This window comes from Canis lupus, chromosome 4 (genome assembly GCF_003254725.2).
Source record: "Canis lupus dingo isolate Sandy chromosome 4, ASM325472v2, whole genome shotgun sequence".
NCBI classification, from domain to species: Eukaryota; Metazoa; Chordata; class Mammalia; order Carnivora; family Canidae; genus Canis; species Canis lupus.
Window position 1 is genome coordinate 55,445,671 of NC_064246.1, and position 19,044 is coordinate 55,464,714.

The following is a 19,044-nucleotide window of genomic DNA, read 5'->3' on the forward strand; positions in this document are numbered from 1 at the left end:
CCCCCAGGATCATGACCGGAGCTGAAGGCAGCCGCTTAACCAATTATGCCACACAGGCACCCAAAAGCTATTATTTTATTTTTTTAAAGATTTTATTTATTCATGAGAGACATAGAGAAAGGCAGAGACACAGGCAGAGGTAGAAGGAGGCTCCCCAAAGGGAGCCCAATGTGGGACTCAATCCCAGGACCCTGAGATCACGACCCGAGTCAAAGGCAGACACTCATCCTCTGAGCTACCCAGGTGCCCCAGAAGCTTTATTGTATTTATTTATTTTAAAAATATTTTTATTTATTCATGAGAATACACAGAAAGGAGAGAGAGAGAGGCAGAGACACAGGCAAAGGGAGAAGCAGGCGCCTTGCAGGGAGCTCGACGCGGGACTCGATCCCGGGTCCCCAGGATCACGCCCCGGGCCGAAGGTCGTGCCAAACCGCTGAGCCACCTGAGCTGCCCAAAAGCTATTATTTTAAAGGTAAGCTTTTAAGTGTGTCTGGCTGATTGTTAGGACATTAAACATGGGCATTCAGGGGGCACAGTGCTCACCTCTCCCCCTACATCTCTTCTCACTTAATGCCCCAGCATGGTGTCCATTACTACTCCCTTTTCAAACACAAGGATACTAAGGCTCTGTGCCCAAATTAGCCTTCCTCTTTTCCACGTGTTGCAAACACCCCAGGCTCCACCCCCAAGGCTATGTCCCAGCCTCACCTTGATCTGGGAATACTCAGGTTCGAACTTCTCTGTCCACAGGTCCTGCTCGTAGTAGAAGAGCCCATCGTTAATGACCTTGGCCAGCTCTGCACTCATCTTGGCACGTGAGGTGTGGTTGCCTGTGCGGTCCCCCCCAGGGTGCCGGCGCATGTAAGGTGGCGTCTGGGTGACAATGAGGATCTTGTTCACATCCCGGTCATCAATCTCATAGTCAGAGTCCTCGTCAGACCAGGCGGTGAAGGTGTTCTTCCGCCCATCCATCTGCTCCATCTCCTCATCAAACAGGAAATCTAGTTCCTCTTGCTCATCCTGCTCCTTTGACATCGGCTGCTGAGAGGGCAGCTGCTGAGGCAGAGAAGTCGGGTGGAGGAACCTGGGCTCCTCTGACTTCTAAAATGGAGAAGATCAAGGGGCGTCGCGGGATCACCAGGGTGTCCTTGGGCCAGTGTCTGTAGCTGTTGGCTGAGAGAGAGGACCCAGCCATGCCAGAATGCTACAGCTGCCAACCTTGGACCTGGTCCCCCATGACTCTACGTATCCTCTCTCCCAGCTCACATCACAGTCATTCAAAATGAGATGACAAGCCCCCAGAGTCACCTGTCCTTCTCATTTACCTAGCCCAGGAGTGGGCACATAGCACAAGTTCAATAGGTTGATCCATCTATTCTATCTATTCAAAATCTCCTAAGAGAACTGAAGTTTCATCAAGCAGGGGCCACAGCTGCCTTGCTTTCCATCATATTCCTAGTAGCCAGACTGGGACCTAGCAACAGCAGATGTTCGACTGATGAGTGAGCAAGCACCGACTGATACCAGGCCTTAAAGAAGACACAGTTCTTTAACTTAAGGCAGCTCACAGTTTGGTGGGGAAAAACAAGCAGCCAGCCAAATGTAATGTGGTATCAATAAAGATGATAAATTGAATTTGTGGAGTACACAGAAAGAGGCACTTAACCAACTAGAAGTGGGAGTAGAGACAGTCAGGGAAGAGGCTTCCTGGGAGACGTAATTACTGAAGGATGAGCATAAAAGTAAGCCAGATGAAGGCAGGGATAAAGAGCGTATGAGGCAGGAATAACAGCATGTTCCAGAGGCAAGAGAAAATGGGATACTTCTGGCAAAAAAGCAAATACTTCAGTGTTGCTCAGCTGAATTTATCTGAGACTGGGGCAAAAGCATTTGTCCACCTCACATTTATATCCAAAAAGTCAATTCTCTGCTGTGCAAAAAGCTTCCCACGTAACCTCCAAACCTACTCCCCCTGCCACCCTACTCAAAGATTTTGTTTACTTATTTGAGAGAGCAAGAGCACATGAGGTGGGCAGGGGGGAATCAGAGGGAGAGTTGACTTTCCACCAAACAGGGAACCCAATGCAGGGCTCGATCCCAGGACCCTGATGAGATCATGACCTGAGCCGAAGGCAGACACTTAACCAACTAAGCCACCCAGATGCCCCAAAACCTACTCTCTTTTAAGGTTCAAGATAGGCCAGGTGGAAGCAGGCCTCTAATTCTGGAATGGGTACTAAGCCTGCCTGCCTTTCCAAAGCCTCACACTCTATAGGCCTGAACCTCATAAGGTCCCTCTCCACTGTTTTCCTCATAACTCTGGCCTGATCCTGGACACTCTGTGCAGGACCACACCCAGAAGAGACAGGGAAGTCAGAGTATGAGGGTATGAACAAGAGGGAGGCAGTCATAGCAGCACAATGGAAAAGGAGACAGAATTTCAGAGACCCAAAGTCCAAGGTCTAGGAGACCTCCTCACAAGCCCCAGACCAAAGAGATCTCCAAAGGGGAGGTGAGGAATGGGGTAGATGGAGCACATAACTGCTCCTGGAAAGGGGGCACTAGTTTTAGTTTGAAATGGAAACACTTCTCAATGTGTACTACTGGCATATTGCTTTACAATTTCTAGGGCAGTCTAAGCCCTTCTCTCCTTCATCTGAAGATGGAAACACTGAAAACTTGAGATATTAACCAAGCTGCCCAAGGTCAATACCCATCAGTGACAGAAGACCTGTATTCTTCTCTCTAGACTAACTCTACATCCAGGCCATGTGTCTGCTCCCTTTCCCTTTCCTCTTCAGAGGGCGTGAATGGCTTATCTAGGGGACAATGAAAACACACTCAGGCACTACAACAGCCCCACTGATTTCAATGGGGCAAGACAAAGAGCCAAACACCAAGAAAGCTGGGACACTACTGCCAGAAGCCGGAGGATTTCCTCCCACGAAGAATGCCACTCAGGAACTCCCACAACCGGGGCCTGTCCTGAGACATGATCCTCACTGAAAAAGGACAAGGACCCACCAGCTTTCCCACGGTCACTGCTGACCTCGACTCGAGCCATAAGCCGGAGCCAGCCGGCCTTCCGGCTTAGCTCCTCCAAGTCCCACAGCCCACCCACCTTGGGCCGCGCTGGGGACGGCCGCGGCCTCTTCTTTACTTCAATCCAGTTCTCAGAATCCAGGTCAGGCAGGCTGGCAGACAGGCCCTTGGGCAGCGTCTTTAGGTTGCTGACCTCTTCTGTTTTGGTTGGCACCGGGGTGACTGCACGGGGAGAACCAGGTGCTGACTCTGAAGGGTGGAAAGGTGAGGTCCTCAACCTTCCAGCTGTCCTCTCGATGACAACCCTAAGGACTGTTGGCTGGAGGACAACAGGAAGGCACCTCGAGGCCCAGAGTACCTACCTGTCTCCTTCTGGTAATGCTGGCGGGGCACAAACTCGGGGCAGTTGAGGAGCTGGGAGAAATCAGTCTGGGAATAATCAACTATGGGGGGACCAGGAAGAGGCCATTTCTCCGGCTCCTCCCTCCTGCGGACTTTCTCATCAACGATCTCCACCACCTTGCTGTCCTTTAGGGCCTGCAGGGGAGAAGGAAGGAGTCTATGCAAAGAAAAGACTTGGAAAGAATGAGGTCTCAGAAGCTGGCAGACGAATGGCTGGCCCCCATGAACTCAGGAAGGAGTCTAGTGCTGGCAGGAGTATAAGAAAACTGGCACCATCTTCCACAACTAGCAGACAGACGAGATGTTCAAACTTGTAGGAGGGCACCACCGTGAAAAACATAACCTGCCCTTTGACTTTGCCATTCATTCTATATCCATTCATCCGCCCCCAGAGAAACAGGGCCACAGATAGATTACATTATGTGTAAGATGTGGATAAAAAGCCATTCATAAAAAAAAAAAAAAAAAAAAAAAAAGCCATTCATAGCAACAGTCTGTAATATGGAAAAAACTGGAAACTACCTAATTTGCCACCATATAGATCATTTAAAATAAGTAACGGCCTCTCTATTCAGTGGTATACTACTCACATTAAAAAACAGCTTCACATGTGCTGAGGTGGAAAGAGCCATAAAAAAAACAAAAAAACAAAACAGGTGTAGGTCAATGTGCCTAAGATACCACTGGTGTTTGAATTTTTAAATAAAAACTTACAAACACATACACATTTTTCTAGGATTCACAGGTAAATTGCTATGGGTGCTTACTTATCTCTAGGAAAAAGGGTGAAGAGTGGAGAAGAGAGGAGACTTGTCTTTAAAAATCCTTTTAGTGGAAATGGGAAACATTTCAACAGTGCAACAGGCATTCTGCTCTACTGCCGTCAGAAGTGCAAAGGCACAGCCCCCTGAAGAAAGGGAACCCAGCAATTTGCCCTGTAGTGCAGCCTTCTCACTTCTATAAATCTACATCAATGATACGCTGGCAAAAATATGAAAAGATATATATGCAAGTCTAAGTAGGAATGAAGAGCATCTTTCTCTTATGTACTACTATGCAGTCAGCACCCAAATGTATTAACTGAAAACAAAAGAACAGGTAAAGAAATACATGCTCTATATGTTGCCATCTAAGAGAGGAAAAGGATACAAATACAGGAAGAGGCATTTGCTTATTTTTTTAAACAAAGGATTTGAAACAAATTGCCTATAAGGGAATAAAAGGAAAAAGGAGAATTTTAAGAGAGAATTTTAAGTCGGTCTTCTAGGAATATACCATGTTGATTTTACAGTCATGCAAATGTCTTACCTAAGTGCAAAACAATTAGAAATTGGAGGGGAAAAAGCAATCCCTAAAACTTGAGAGCAAAATGAAACTAACGAAACTAATACACATCAAATTAAAAACATAACCATACAAAGATCATTCCAGTACTTGAAAACAGTCATTTGAGTGTTTAAGTAGAAAAAAACCCTGTTTTTAGTAGTAGTAGAGGTATTATTATAAGAATAAGGTATACAAACTATTGAATAAAACAAAATGAGTAATTATGTTGAGGTCATCATCAGCATTAGGATTTGGGGTACAAAAGTATTACAAATAAAAGGTCATTGGTGTTATAAAGTCCTTGTAGTCCTGAACTTTAATAGAAAATTTCAGTATGATCTCCTGACATACTTAAAAAAAAAGAAGCAGGGCAGCCTGGGTGGCTCAGCGGTTTAGCGCTGCCTTTGGCCTGGGGTGTGATCCTGGAGACCCGGGATTAAGCCCCACGTCGGGCTCCCTGCATGGAGCCTGCTTCTCCCTCTGCCTGTGTCTCTGCCTCTTCCTATCTCTCTCTCTCTCTCTCTGATGAGTAAGTAAAATCTTTAAAATAAAAAAAAGCAGCTCTAGAAACAATGATCAATCAAAGCAGCAATGAACATCCCTATAACTCCAACTGTGTGGTATATAAATATCATTTCCCCAAAAGAGGATCTAAAGCTCCTTGAAAAAAAGCCTATTCCAGATCTGAGGCAGGAAATGTACCAGATCAACCAGGATTCCTCTAACTCCAGATGGGACAACTAGATTCAGTTTATGAACTGCAATGGGCTGAAACTACAGGATGTCTGAATCCACAGGTTTGTGATGATACTAAAAGACACTAAAGCAAAACAACCCCACACCTGAACCCACAACCCGTAAAGTTATCAGGAATCAACTCATAATTCTGACAATCGGTTAACAAAGGGAAAGATCAAGTATTTATCTGCTCTTTCTGTACAAACCATACGTCTTGGTAACTGAATAGCTGATGAGGCAAAGTTCCTCCTTAAAGAGGCATTCCAGCTAACAAATGAAGACAGATCGATAGAATTAGAATTTCACCATTTCACAATCCCTAATGAAATAACAGGCAGGGGTCATCAACAGCAGCTTGCATCAGGAGAGAGAACAAATGAAATGCTCTGTGCCACCTGAGAGAACATATCATTATCTATAAAGGATTCTTGACAAAGAGGGGAGGGAAACTCCCCAAACCTGAATCTGATCAGGCTCCTGGAGGAATACAGAAGAACATGTTAGAGGACATCACTTGTGGCCCATGAGAAATTTGACAAGCTACATAACCCAGTTTATTCCAATTAATAAATTGCAGAGTAAAAGAGAAGGGAAGAGGAGACTTAGTAAGGCAACACATGGGTCTTCTTTGAATCCTGATTCTCATAAAATACAAAAATGTTTTTTGACAAATGGGGAGAGTTTGCAACTGTTTAGACATATTAAAGAATTATTAACATTTTTACATGGGATTATGATATAGTGATTACATTTTTTATCAGGTATTTATCTTTTAGAGATAAGTACTAAAACATGGATGAAATGTCAGGTTACCTGAGATTTTCTGCAAAGTAATTTGGAAGAGGAAACAGATGGGGGATAGATGGAGTGAGATGGGCCATGAGTTGGTAATTGCTGAGGCTGGGCGATGGGTTCATCATACCATTCTGTCTACTTCTGTAAATGTCTGCAATTTTCCACAGTAAGAGGGAGAAAGAGGAGAGAAGGGAGGCAGAGAGGCTGGCCAAGCCTTGAAGCTTTAGCAGAAGTCATCAGATGAGGACTCTTCCAGGGTTTTCTGCCGGGGCCCACACTCCAACTCCATAAGTAAGGACCTTTCCTTCCCCTGCACCCCAGCCCCAGGGAGGGAGACCTACCGCAAAGATGAGTGAAATGTCAGTGGTAAGGGCCTGCACTCGGTGGAAGGAAGCAATAAGGGTGATGGGAAGGAAACCGTCAGCATCCATTTTCCGTCGCAGGAAGAAGTCTCGCTCTAAATTGTCCACGCTGAAGTAGTATTCGCTGGGTGGAGAGAAGACAGAAGATTGCTGCGTCACTTAGGAGTCTGCCTTTTTCGTCCTACACCCCCCCACCCCCGGCCACCTCACATAGCCTCTTACCGACCCTGACCCTATCGTACGGACAGTATCAAGGGCTGGAAAGAGATGTTACCCTGTCATGGCTCCCTCGCCTCAGGTTAGACCCACTCCCCCGGCCCTTCAGCCTCTCTGTAGGCCTGGCAAACCCCTCATCCACCATTAAAACCCAGTTCCATTGTCACCGGTCACCTTCTCTTCTCCTAAAACACTATCACACTCTACCGAAATGATCCACTTCCTTGTACGGCTCCCCAACTAGACTGAGGGACAATCTATAGGACTGGTTTGGAGCTAGGGTTCCACATCAGGCGGAAATGGATTCAAATCTGTGCCTTGTTGTTTACTAGCTCTGAGACTCTGGGTAAGTTCCTGGGTCTGTGTGCTCATCCCTGAAATGGAGTTAACACCCAGCTCATAGGAATGAGATAAGTGTAGGACCAAGCAAGAGAGAATGCCTGTAAAGCGCTTAACACTGGGCCTCACTAACAGGGAGTACTCCACAGGTGTTTGCTAGCATTCTGACCATGTTGCCATTAACACAGACAAGTGCAGAAGGGGGTGGACTCTGGACATTCCTCCTTCCTTTTTATCACTGGTAATTTCTAAATTTCTTAAAGCAAATACGATATTACTTTTGCAATATTATCTTTATGAAAATTTAACTTTTAAAGGGTAAGTGCTGGTTATCTTTCTCAGCTCCAGCCAAAGGCAACCAAAGATTGCTGGTGCAGGATATGCTGCTACCATAGCACCAGAAGGACCTGCCAATCCCTACTCTACCCAGCATGACAGGTCCCGACCCTATGCATCGCTCCAGGAAGGAGGCTTCTGTCCACTCACATCTGTCGCTTGATGTAGTCTTTGAGCAGTTCCTGGTCCACACTGTAAAGCTCAGTGCTGCTGACATTGTCAAAGTAGTAGGTGATGTTGTTCATGTACTTGGGGGTACGAGGCCCCTCTGCACCATCAAACTTTCGGTAGCCAAACTGGTAGTCAAAATGGGCTATGGGGGAAATGGGTGCCATAAGGGAGAGAAGATCCCTGCCCACCGCCCCCGCCACACTCCCTCGGACATCCCGGAGCCCAAAGGGGCCTCACGTACTTCGAGTGCCACCCCGGCCGCGTCCCCGGCCGCGACCGCGCCCCCGTCCACGGCCACGGAAGGAAGCCCGCGCCCCACCAGCCCCATCACTCTTCACACTCGATGTCTCATCCTGGTCGTGCCAGGCAGGCTCCGGTTTGGTCTCTGGTTGCCAGGCTGGGGTGGGGGGGGCCATGGGCACGGGCACGTAGGTGGCAGGCTCAGACCCTATGGGGAGAGGGGCACTGGGTCACGCTTGAGGGTGACCCCCATGCCCAGGCCCTCCACAGTGGGTGGTACATACCTTTGATCTCCCCTCGGTTGGCAGGTGTGTGTCGTGGCTCTGGAGGGCGAGCAGGGCGTGAGACCAGTTTTTCTCTGGGCACTTCAGGTTTCATGTCTATTTGCAATGGAACCCACTTGTGTTTGTTCCCTGGACAACAGCATGGGCACATGAAGAAGGTTTAAGAGAGGTCCCTCCTAGCCATGTTCACCCCTAACCATTCTTCAGTCTGGAGCAATAGGTCTGACTCAAAATCTGATGACCTTGGGCAAATTCCTTCTCCCACACCGGACCTTATTTTTATCTCTAAAATAAGGAAGCCATGGACCTCAATGTGACAGACCCTCCTGGCTGACTCCTAATACTGATTTCTCCTTGGTCAGAGAACCCCTTTCTGGAGCCAGACATGTGGCTGCCCAGAATCAAGACTGTACTTCCAGGCTCCCTTTCGACAGGTGCCAAAATTCTATGAGAGCCATCACATGAAAGTAGTCAATTCCAGGTTGAGTCCTTAAAAGGGAGCTACTCTCTCTCCTTTTCCATTCCTGCTAGCTGGAATGAGAAGGAAGAGTGAGCTACCTTGGATGAAAAGAGCCAACACACCACAGCAAGATGAAAGGAAAATGAAAAGAAATGGCTATCATTCTAGGGCTGGCCTATTTATACCCAGCTGTCAGGTGAGAGAAATACCTTCTATCTTGTTTAAAACACTGTTATTTTGAAGCTCTGTCAAAGCAGCCAATCTGTACCCTAAACACCCTTAGCCAAGGCAACAGGAGCTCTTGTCTTTAAACAAATCTTACATGGTACAGCGATACACCAAGACACACTGATTATCCACAGGCAGGGACCTCATCTGTCCTGTGCTACAGCTTGACTACTGAGAACAGAGCCTACTGGGTGTTTGTTAAGTAAGAGAAAGAACTGACAGATGGAAGGCAGAAGAAGGGAAGACTGCTGGCCTAGTGGCCTACACCAGTCAGCCTCCCAAGGACTTCTCAGAGCTCCTGAAACTAGCAACCCCAAGTTCTGACACTTCCCAGTTCTGCCTCCCATGGACTCCTAACCCCTGCTGCAAGTCACTCACCTTTCTTCTTCTGGCCCCCTCGCTGGCAGTCCTCATCCCCATTCTTCTCCTCCCCAGATTCATCCGATTTGGTTTTCGGGCTCTCTTTACTATCGCTCCCCTCTCCTTTCTCCTGTTCCTTCATGTCCTTTTTGGGTGGCAGCTTACGGGCAGGCTGGGACTTGTGGGACTGTGGCTGCAGCGGAAAGCAGAATAGTAGGGAGGTGACGTGAATCTGAGATCCTCCTGGAATGGGACAGAAGCACCCCCTCCACCACCACTAAGAAAACAGGGCAGAGGAGCTGGAGCATTCAACAGCAAGTTGGACTAGATGTATATTCTCAGGTCCTGTTTGCACAGCTGAGATGCTTCCACTGGGAAGTGTGGTGAAACAGGTAACAGGTCACCTTGTCTCTCCATATTCCTCGAGTGTAACTAAGGGACTGAAACAGCCCCCAGGACTCACGGGCTAGGCCTGCAGGGACCATATGTTTACTCCTACAAGACCCCACCAACCTGGTAGTCTGGGGGATGGAAGAGATGCTAGCCCTCAGTTTGTCCATAGCAACCATGTCTGTGAACTGAAGGCCAGTAGCCACTGCTAGTGAGGAATCTAGGCCAACAGCACAGAACAAGAGCACTAGAAGGAAAAGATTGATCTGCTGGGATTAAATAGTGCTACATGAGCTTCCCTAAGACATATCGTCTGGAGGTGGGTACATGGCCTAAGGGCCACTCTCCTGCTTCACTCACTGGGAACCCAAGTATAGTTGATGGAGAACACCAGCTCTGGAATGATATAACACAGTTGACTTCCAATCCCCACTCGACCATCAAGGGCTAATTATTATCTTCAGTGGCCTCATCTGTAAAATGGGAATTACTAAAGGACCTATCTCTAAGTCACTGTGAGGGACAGGTGAAATGGTAAACAGCACTTGGCAGTTCCTGACATACAGCAAGGGCTCAAATGACGATGATTTTTAGCTATTTCAGCACTGCCCATACTGTACCAACCAGTCTTGAAAAACTGAGAAAGGTAAGATCCGAGGCTCTGAGAACTTAAGAACTCAAATATGTCTATGTCCATAGCATTTAAACCTGCCCATCCTCCCCATAGACCCACCTGCACACTCTTGTGGGCTATCTCTCCAGGTGTGGGCCAGTTGATTGCATCTCCAAAGTCACCAACCTGCAAGACACATTCTATGAGGGCCCTGGGGTGGCCCTGTCTCTGCCATTCAGCTCCTCACCTAAAATACCATTCCCCTAAGAGATCAGAAGTCACAATCAGTCTATCCACTAGGACCATCTACACTGGAGACCCAGAGGGGGCTCCTCTGCTAGAGGTTCCAGAGCTACCTCGCAGCTCAGAAGAGGCCACCACCTCTTTAAGGAAGTCCCCTAAGGTTGCCCTCTCCTACTCCTTACCTTGCTGCCTTTGCGCTGTTTAGGAACTGCTGCCCTCACCACCTTGGCTGGAGCAGAATGTTCTGTGAGAACAAGAAGAGAGAGATGGTTATGCAAAACCTATGGAGGGAACACCACTAGCTCCTCACCCTCATTACCACCTCTGCTCCATGAAGCAACCTGCAGGTTTCCAAACAAGGAAGACATGGTGAAGAAGGGAAGGGCATATGCTCTAACAGTAACTGCAACAACTGCTGGTCCAGTAACAACTGCACCAGCCTCTCGGAAAAAATCATGGAAAATGAAATCATGGAAACAACCAGCAGCCAACACCCCAGGAATTTGACTCTGAGGCAGAAGGGCCCTCCCAGCTCTGTACCCTCTTGTAAAGAGGGCCACGGGCCCTCCTGGACAGGGGAAGTCCATGGTAGACTGGGGCCATAACCAGAGCTGGCTCTAGAATGGAAGGCTCCCAGATCCCAGCAGATTCCATAAAGGAAGGATTTGAAAGGCCTTCTCTGGCTCTAACACTGTGGAAGTCTATGTGTGAGCAGATCTGGGCTAATGATCATGGGGAAGGCATGATAAAAATCCTGAGCTGGCAATCAAGAAGTCCAGGGCTCTCCTAAGCCTCCTCACTCCCTACTGGGACCAGCTCTGTCCTCAATGACCTGCAGTTAACAGAGGATTAGCAGAAAAGTCTCCCTGCTCTCCCAACTTCCCAAAGCAAAAGCGAACCCTACTTGACTCAATGGTCCCAACCTTTAGGAATTTATTCTAATCATACAAATGAAAAGAGCGTTCAGAATTATGTACAAAGATGTTGTCCATAACAGAAGTGCTGTTTATAACTTCAAAAAATTGACAAACTACACATCCAACAGCAGAAAACTAGCTAAAGAAATAAAAGTTTAACAATTTTTAGAGTTAAAAAGATAATGCTCTCTACCAGAGATAAAAGATATGAAAAGATAAACACAGGAAATGAGAAAAGTTGCAATTCTATTTTTGTCAAACCAATAAAAAACATGCATATGCCAGGGTGCCTGGGTGGCTCAGTAGGCTGAGCATCTGATTCTTGGTTTTAGCTTAGGTCATGATCTCAAGAGTCATGAGATCAAGCCCCTCCTCAGGATCCATGCTCAGCAGGAAGGTCTGCTTGAGATTCTCTCTCCCTCTCCCCCTCTTCCCACTCACACTCTCTCTCAAATAAATAAATAAATATATTTTAAAGATTTTATTTATTTATGAGAGAGAGAGAGAGAGAGAGAGAGGCAGAGACACAGGCAGAGGGAGAAGCAGGCTCCATGCAGGGAGCCCAATGTGGAACTAGATCCCGGGACTCCAGGATCACACCCTGGGCCAAAGGCAGGCGCTAAACGGCTGAGCCACCCAGGGATCCCCTCAAATAAATAAATATTTTTAAAAGCCCCATGTATATACACAAGTAGGAATTCTGGAAGGCCATATAACCAAAAATCATCAAGAGTAAAGTAGTGTATTAACAGGGATTTAATTCTGTTTGGAGTTTTCCAGTCATTTCAACAAAGACATGGGCTTTTTAAAAAGAAAAAAAAAATGTTTTTTAAAGAAGTTACTCTAATAGGTCTGGTCCCTTCTATACCTACACTTATTTTCCAAACATACTTGTGAAGAACAGGGTTTCTGAATGCTGCTGCCCCCAGAGACTCATGGGGAAAGGTCCATCCTGGGGCTCTGCTCACCCACTTCTCTCCCATCACTCTGCCTCCACTGTTGGCTAGCCATGCCAAGACAAGAGCTGCCCCTAGTCCCTGAGCAGAGAAATCTGCCTACCTGGCCTCAAAAGGAATTCTCTACTCCTCGAACAGACCCATGTTCTCTTAATGAGTAGCAAGAATCCCTGCCTGACTCCTAACTGTGAGGTCACGGCATTCTTGGCTTTTAAACCCTATTGGAGCCACTGCCCCCTCAAGACGCCCCACATGCCTTCTGAGAGCTGGAGCTGTGGAAACCCAAGGCCACAGCATCTTCCAGCCTCAGTGCTAGATAGTGTAGATGCAAACAATCTCTCAATCCCAAGAGGATGAAGCCCATAGAACCAGGGAGCTACTACGCACTGACTTTCTTGACCGTCCTGGGTGGCCCAGAGAAGCCTACCACCATTCGGTTCCCAGCTAGGCTGCTGCTTGGAACCAGGACCTGGCAGAAGCACCTGCTACAGGATCCTCATCCTTGAGTACACCCAAGGAATTGGCAGTGATCACTGCTCCTGGGACCCATCCTCCGCAACAAAACTCCCTGCATGCTATCAGAGTAAGAGCAGGCCAAGGGCCTGCAACTTCAAATTCATTAAAAAGAAGCTGGAAAGGGGAATCAGGCTCAGAGGGTGAGGTGTTCCTAAAGAGTTTCCTTGAAAAGGTGAGACCAAGTTTTTCAGGTCATTGTCTGTTTCTCCTAAAATAAAAAATAAAAATAAAAATAATAAAAACTCTTAAAGTTGGAAAGAGTCATATCCTGTGATCACTCTGCCTGACATTTCATTCACCAAGATCAAAAAGGCATATGGTAAAGCACTTAAAAGTTCGGGCTCCAATTAATGGGAGAGCCATCCTGCCACTAAGAGACCACACCAATTCCCTATTCCCTCACCAAGGGCAAGATGACCGAGGGAATAGGCTAGTCGGGACACACGTAGGAATATTCTTCAAGTATCCTGTGTGAAGTTTGTTGAAAAAGCCCCATCTCTAGCTAGCTTCTCTCTTCCCCCAAGGACCCAGAGTGCCCTGTTCTCGCGCTGCTCGCAGCTAAAGCCTGAGGCTGCTCCTACTTCAAGGAAGTCTCCCAGAGAGAGAGAGAGAAGTCCACTAGGGAGAGAGAACTACTTCTGCCTTTACGTAAAATTCCTAGATCTGTTAAAATCCTGTGGGGCCTAGGAGAAGCCAGGAAGGCTCAGATGCGTAACTGTCAGGCCCTACGGGAGACTAGAAAAAAGACTAGGCTTTCTTTTTTTTTTTTTTTTTTTAAATATTATTTATTTATTTATTCATAGAGACAGAGAGAGAGAGAGTCAGAGACACAGGCAGAGGGAGAAGCAGGCTCCATGCAGAGAGCCCGACGTGGGACTCGATCCCGGGTCTCCAGGATCACGCCTGGGCTGCAGGTGGCGCTAAACCGCTGCGCCACTGGGGCTGCCCCAAGACTAGGCTTTCTGACTTCAATTACACATCCCTTTCTGGGTCCCCTCCCCACCATCCTCCTTCAGCAGGCAACCAACCAACCGTCTCTCTCTCCACCTCCACAATATATAGAGGACTTGGCATCTGAAATGGCTCCCAATGAAAACCAATCCTTTGTGCAGGTGCCAGTCCCTATGTTCCAGCATCATCCCAGGGAAAATAGAGAACAAGCCCCCTTCTCCCACCTCTGCATTCTGGAACTTGTGCCAGTGACCCAAGCCCACCTCAGGAAACAGTAAACTCACCACCACGCACCACCTGCCTGAAAAACAGTTGTAGGTCAGAGCAGCAAAAAGGATCATGGTTCTGATCCCCTCTGTTTGCAGTTGGGGAACCAAGGCCCTCAAGGGGCTTGCCTGGGGAAAAACCAGGATGAGAGCCAGAAGTTTCAACTCTTTGTTCAAGCGTTCTTCCCGCTTGCCACAAATCCCATGTGTCCACTGGTGGAGTCAAAACTCCTTCTTTGTGCAATCTTAGGGCACTTCTCCAGTGTTTCCTGGTAAGTGGGGTTATTGAAGGCAGGGAGAGGTTCTCCGGTTCTCAGGTACTAAGGGAGGGAAGTGTGGTGAGGCAAGCCCTACTCGAAGCCCAGCATTCTAAGGGAGCAGGATGGCAGACAGAGGCCCCAGAAGTACCTTCCCTCCTTGAATAAGGCAAGACATGGGCTAACAGAGCTAACAGGTAAAGAAGAAAAGCCACTTTCTGTCCCATAGGACCATCTTCAACCAGGAACCAATAGTGACTAGTTCCAGGGGGCGATGAGGCTTCCTAAATACATACATGCATTTGTGCATTAAATGAAGCACAGCAGAACCTCTATGTGTGGTTGTGGTCGTTAAGGATGCAGCTCCAGGAGACTCTGTGAACCTGCACCTCCATGGCAAACTCACCATTTTTACTTCAGATTATTGAGAGTGGTGGGGATCAGGGGAGCTCAACTACTATGGCTAATGCAGGATACCAGGCAACAAGGAGCAGAAGGTGGGTACCAAGGGTGGGCAGGGCAGAGAGAAGCTCACCGCACAACACTATCTAACCCTCCGAGATTTGCTCTCTGCTTCAACTGTCACCCCTTCATTCAAACACTGTCTAAGAAAGCAGACAGTCCATTCTAACTACATAAGACTTTGTTATCTACTGCATTTGGTTGGAGTCCCTACCAACTCTGCCCCTGGAGAACCTCTCTAAACTTAAGTTTCTTCAGCTGTAAGACTTAAGGCCTAATTATCTCATAGCACTGCTGTGACAGTTACACGACCAGAGCATAGTAAGAGTACCCAGCACACAATAAGTGCTAAATATTTCAATTCAGATTCACACAAGAAGTTTACAATTTCCAAGTAATCCTCATCCTCAAAAAGAAAAAGAAATCATCAAATGATCTCTCGACATGAAAAGAATCAGAATGTGTGGAGAAAAACGGGATCAATGGGCTGGATTCACGGACTTGGATTACAAATGATCCCCCCACTACTGGACTCCAGCCTGGCCCTTCTTCCGGACACTGCCCTCCAGAGACAGGCTGGGCTCCAGGGCAGGTTTCCCCAGAAAAGAGGAAAGAAAGAGGGGGGAGTTCACCACAAGTCCATGGGGAGGCTTTGGCATAAGCCCCTGCCATGTCAGAGGAAGGAAGAACATAGGGAAGGCTTGGAGTTCCCTTTCAGTTAAAGAAACGTAGTCACTTGATTTTTAACTCAGCATGGAAGGAAGAGAGCCTAGGACCAAACCCATAAACACCTGGTATAAAGCCAGATCAAACAAACAAACACAAACATACTGTCTTGTTCTAGAGAAAGATCCTAATGCTATGGACTCTGCGATAAAAGCTACTCAGAAGATAGACCTAGGAGATCTAAAGAGCAAAGACTTGGGTCAACTAGTGGGGAACTAGGTTTTAGAGGGAGTAGGCACATGCGTGATCAAACTCGACAGGTTGTGGTAAAAAGAACTGGTAAGAGGGAGAAGCTGAAAATGAAACTGGGGACAAAGGTGGGTAAAAGGGGAAACCAGGCTGGGCCAGATGGGTGAAAGCCTGGAGGGACTAACTGGGTGGTCAGACTTCAGCCTCAGTGCCAGCTGAATGGGGAAGGCCTAATGTTTACTTTGGGACTGGCACCATTTCCTGGACATTGGCATCTGAAAGGGCTGAATTTACCCTGACTGAAAAGAACTTCTACTCTGGGGAACAAGGGAATTTATTAGGCTAAATAAGGGGCTGCATTACTTGAGTTCACACTTACCCACCTGCAGACCTTTACCTGGCCATTAGGCCAATCTCCTTGGGGAGCGCTCTCAGACCCCAAGTAAAGTGCCCCTGCTGCATGATCTTTTAGTGCTGTAACCCTCACCCCTAATCCTGTGACTCCTTTGAGGGCAGGCACCGGGCTGTTTGGATAGCAGTAATCCCAGTGTCCAGCTCAGGGCCTGACAACACAGCTGGCATCGGTTGAATTAACAGAGTTCACAAGCCCATCTCCTCTATGATTTCACACCAAGCAAAGAGGCTTTGCAATTTCCAAGCGCTAAATCCCAAGGCTACAGTCTCAACCCTCCCACCCTCAGGCAGAGCTCTCCCCAGACAGAGAAACAAAGTAATCGAGGCCCTGCTGGCTTCCAGAGGAACCCTATGCCCAGCCCTGCCTTGACTCTGTGGCACACGATTAACCTGAAATGCAGGCTGGGTCCTAATCCAGATTCCAGCATTCTTCAATTGTATAACCTTAGGGGGCGCACTACCTCCCATACTCCCTGAGCCTCACCTTCCTCAACAGAACCAAAGGTAGTAACATGAGGTCTAGAGGTATGGAGGGAGAGAAGGCAAGCCCTCAACCACTGAGATTTCTCATCCAAGCAGAAGAGATGCTAGGGACAGGCTGTGGTTGTAATATTAACAAGCGCATATGATATGTAGGTAAGCCCTTACTAGATACCATGCGTTGTTGTGACACTGAGCTAGTTTTTCTAATTGGCCTCATTTTACAAATGAAAAAACCAAGGCACAGGTGGAAAGATTATCTGCCAAAACCAGTAAGTAGTACAAAAGGATTTGAAGCCAAGCAGTCTGACTCAAACCTGTGCTCTTTAACCACTAGGAGGAGAGTCCAAGTCACCTTCTCATTGTGGCCAACAGGGCAGATCCTTAGTGGCAGGGACACGGGGGCTATCTTTCTACACACTGGGGAAATACAAGACCCACTACAAGAAAACCTAAGGTCACAGATCAGGGCAAGTAACACTCCCATAACTGGATGCCAGCAACCTGACAATCCCCGTCTCCCCTACACAGAGACAAGCAGGGGAAACTGCCACCAAGCACCTAGCTGCAGTCCCTATTTCTGGCACCCTGGCGAGGAAATAGGCACTGCTTTCAGGTGCCCCTCCCAGTTCTTCCATTCCTGCCTCTGCCCCAATGCAATGAGGTTTCGGGAGGTAGGAGTGGAGGGTCCAGCTAACATTGATTCTGCCCCCACCTTCAGCTTCCCAATATGGGGAAAACCACCACTACCATCTGCATGAGCTGCAACCTGAGACCCTGAAATGTGGAAGGCAGCAAAACCATCTAAGCGGAAGGTGGGGCAGGAGTCTTCTGGGTGACACTGCCCACCTGCGTTCATCTCTCCTATGCCAGCCTAGGGGCAGAGTTGTGGAGGTGTTTGAAGACCACAGGCCTCTCATGCCATCCCCACTGACCCTGACACCCCCTGAGGCAGAAACCCTCTTCTAAGGAGTAAAAAGAGTGCTGGGCTAACTTCCTCCCCCTGCTCACCAGTTCTTGCTGCCATTGCCACCAACTTGTCAGAGACCTCTTTCTGCCCAGCCCTCTTGCCTTGACACCCCAGACCCATGGATGGAAACACAGGAATGGGCAGGAGGGCACCCCTGTGTGGAAGCGGGGGTGGTGAGGCCTTCAGAACATCAAACCATCTTGAGGCTCCACTCAAAGGAAGCTACTGGCTACAATCTGTGCCCCTTGGCCTGGGAGGAGGGGCAGGGCCACTGGGCCCCAATCACATGGTGCTGCTTGGACTGGCCTAGGCCTAGGCCCAGGGGACTATCTTTAGCCTGTGGTGACCTAGGCAGCCTGGTGCCTCCACTCTCCCTGACCAGACATGGACCTTGCCCCCAAGGCTGGTTCTAGCCCCTAAAGTCCTGCCCACGAGCTAACTAATAATCATCATAGCTGAAACACACGAGTCTCCCAAATGCCAGCACCCTAACCCAGCCTTTCTGAAGAGCACATCTGGTTCTAGTTAGAACTGTAGTAATAATAACCACCCTTTTACTAGGTGCTAGTCTAAGTTGCTTTGTATGTGTGATTTTACTAAACTGCCTCAAAAAGACACTATTATTCCAGTTCCTCACAAAATGAAAGGGAGGCAAGGTACTAGCCTAGTATATATTCTGTAGGACATCACTCACAGATCTCAGCATTAATTTCAGATTTCTTCCAAGGAAGTCTGAAGTCTTCCCTGTGAGTGCCCAATGTAAAGAGCTACCCAACTAGCAACACAGGAGCAAATGCTAATCCAGTCTCTAACTTGGGGTCTTCAGAGCCAGGCCCAGAAATGGCTGCATCTGTTTCCCAAGCCCACCAATCACTTCCTGAGAGTGTATTATACACTTGCAAGGTACCAAAGCTTTTAACGAACAGTAGCTCCTTTGTGTTTTCACAACCACTCAGGAGGTAGGTATGATGATGATGATTCCCAAATTACAAATGAGGACGTGAAGGCTGAGAGGCTAAATGATTTGTCCAAGTTCAGCAGCTACCAGGTTCCAGAGCTGGGACTGAAACTCTGGTTCAGCCTGACCCCAGCTCTGGACTCTGCCAGCCTGTCACACACCCTTTGTGGACAGGGACTGTGAACCCCATAGAGTGGGGACCTTTTCTACCTTTCCCATTCACCTCTGAGAGCCAAGACTACAACCCATACCTGGCAGGCCCACAATGTACATTTACTGAATGAAGCATTCTCTTCTGGGAAGAAAGGTGAATTAGCCCTTTGCATTACAACTGGACAGCACAGCTGGACCGTCCAGCACTGCAACCCCTTCAGAGTCTAGACTATGTTCTCTTCTCAGACTTGGAATCGGTGTACTTTCATCCAAACACCACT

The 19,044-nt window shown here is 47.9% G+C and overlaps 1 protein-coding gene across 6 annotated transcripts in view; it reads right to left on the reverse strand.

The window, feature by feature from the left end:
* Positions 1-19,044, reverse strand: part of LARP1 (La ribonucleoprotein 1, translational regulator) — an 86,405-nt gene that overhangs the window by 13,159 nt on the left and 54,202 nt on the right. For 3 of the 6 annotated variants that reach the window (XM_049109210.1, XM_025434184.3, XM_049109208.1), the window contains exons 2-11: positions 10,731-10,792; positions 10,426-10,491; positions 9,321-9,495; positions 8,255-8,383; positions 7,972-8,178; positions 7,710-7,872; positions 6,648-6,792; positions 3,408-3,582; positions 3,125-3,294; positions 712-1,104 (exon numbers count right to left, since the gene is read on the reverse strand). In XM_049109210.1, the coding sequence (XP_048965167.1) occupies positions 712-1,104; positions 3,125-3,294; positions 3,408-3,582; positions 6,648-6,792; positions 7,710-7,872; positions 7,972-8,178; positions 8,255-8,383; positions 9,321-9,444 (1,506 nt within the window). In that variant the 5' untranslated portion in view covers positions 9,445-9,495; positions 10,426-10,491; positions 10,731-10,792. Of the gene's footprint in view, positions 1-711; positions 1,105-3,124; positions 3,295-3,407; positions 3,583-6,647; positions 6,793-7,709; positions 7,873-7,971; positions 8,179-8,254; positions 8,384-9,320; positions 9,496-10,425; positions 10,492-10,730; positions 10,793-12,356; positions 12,381-12,524; positions 12,589-19,044 lie in introns of those variants that run through there. The other 3 variants (XM_049109211.1, XM_049109209.1, XM_049109207.1) reach the window with 3 other exon arrangements.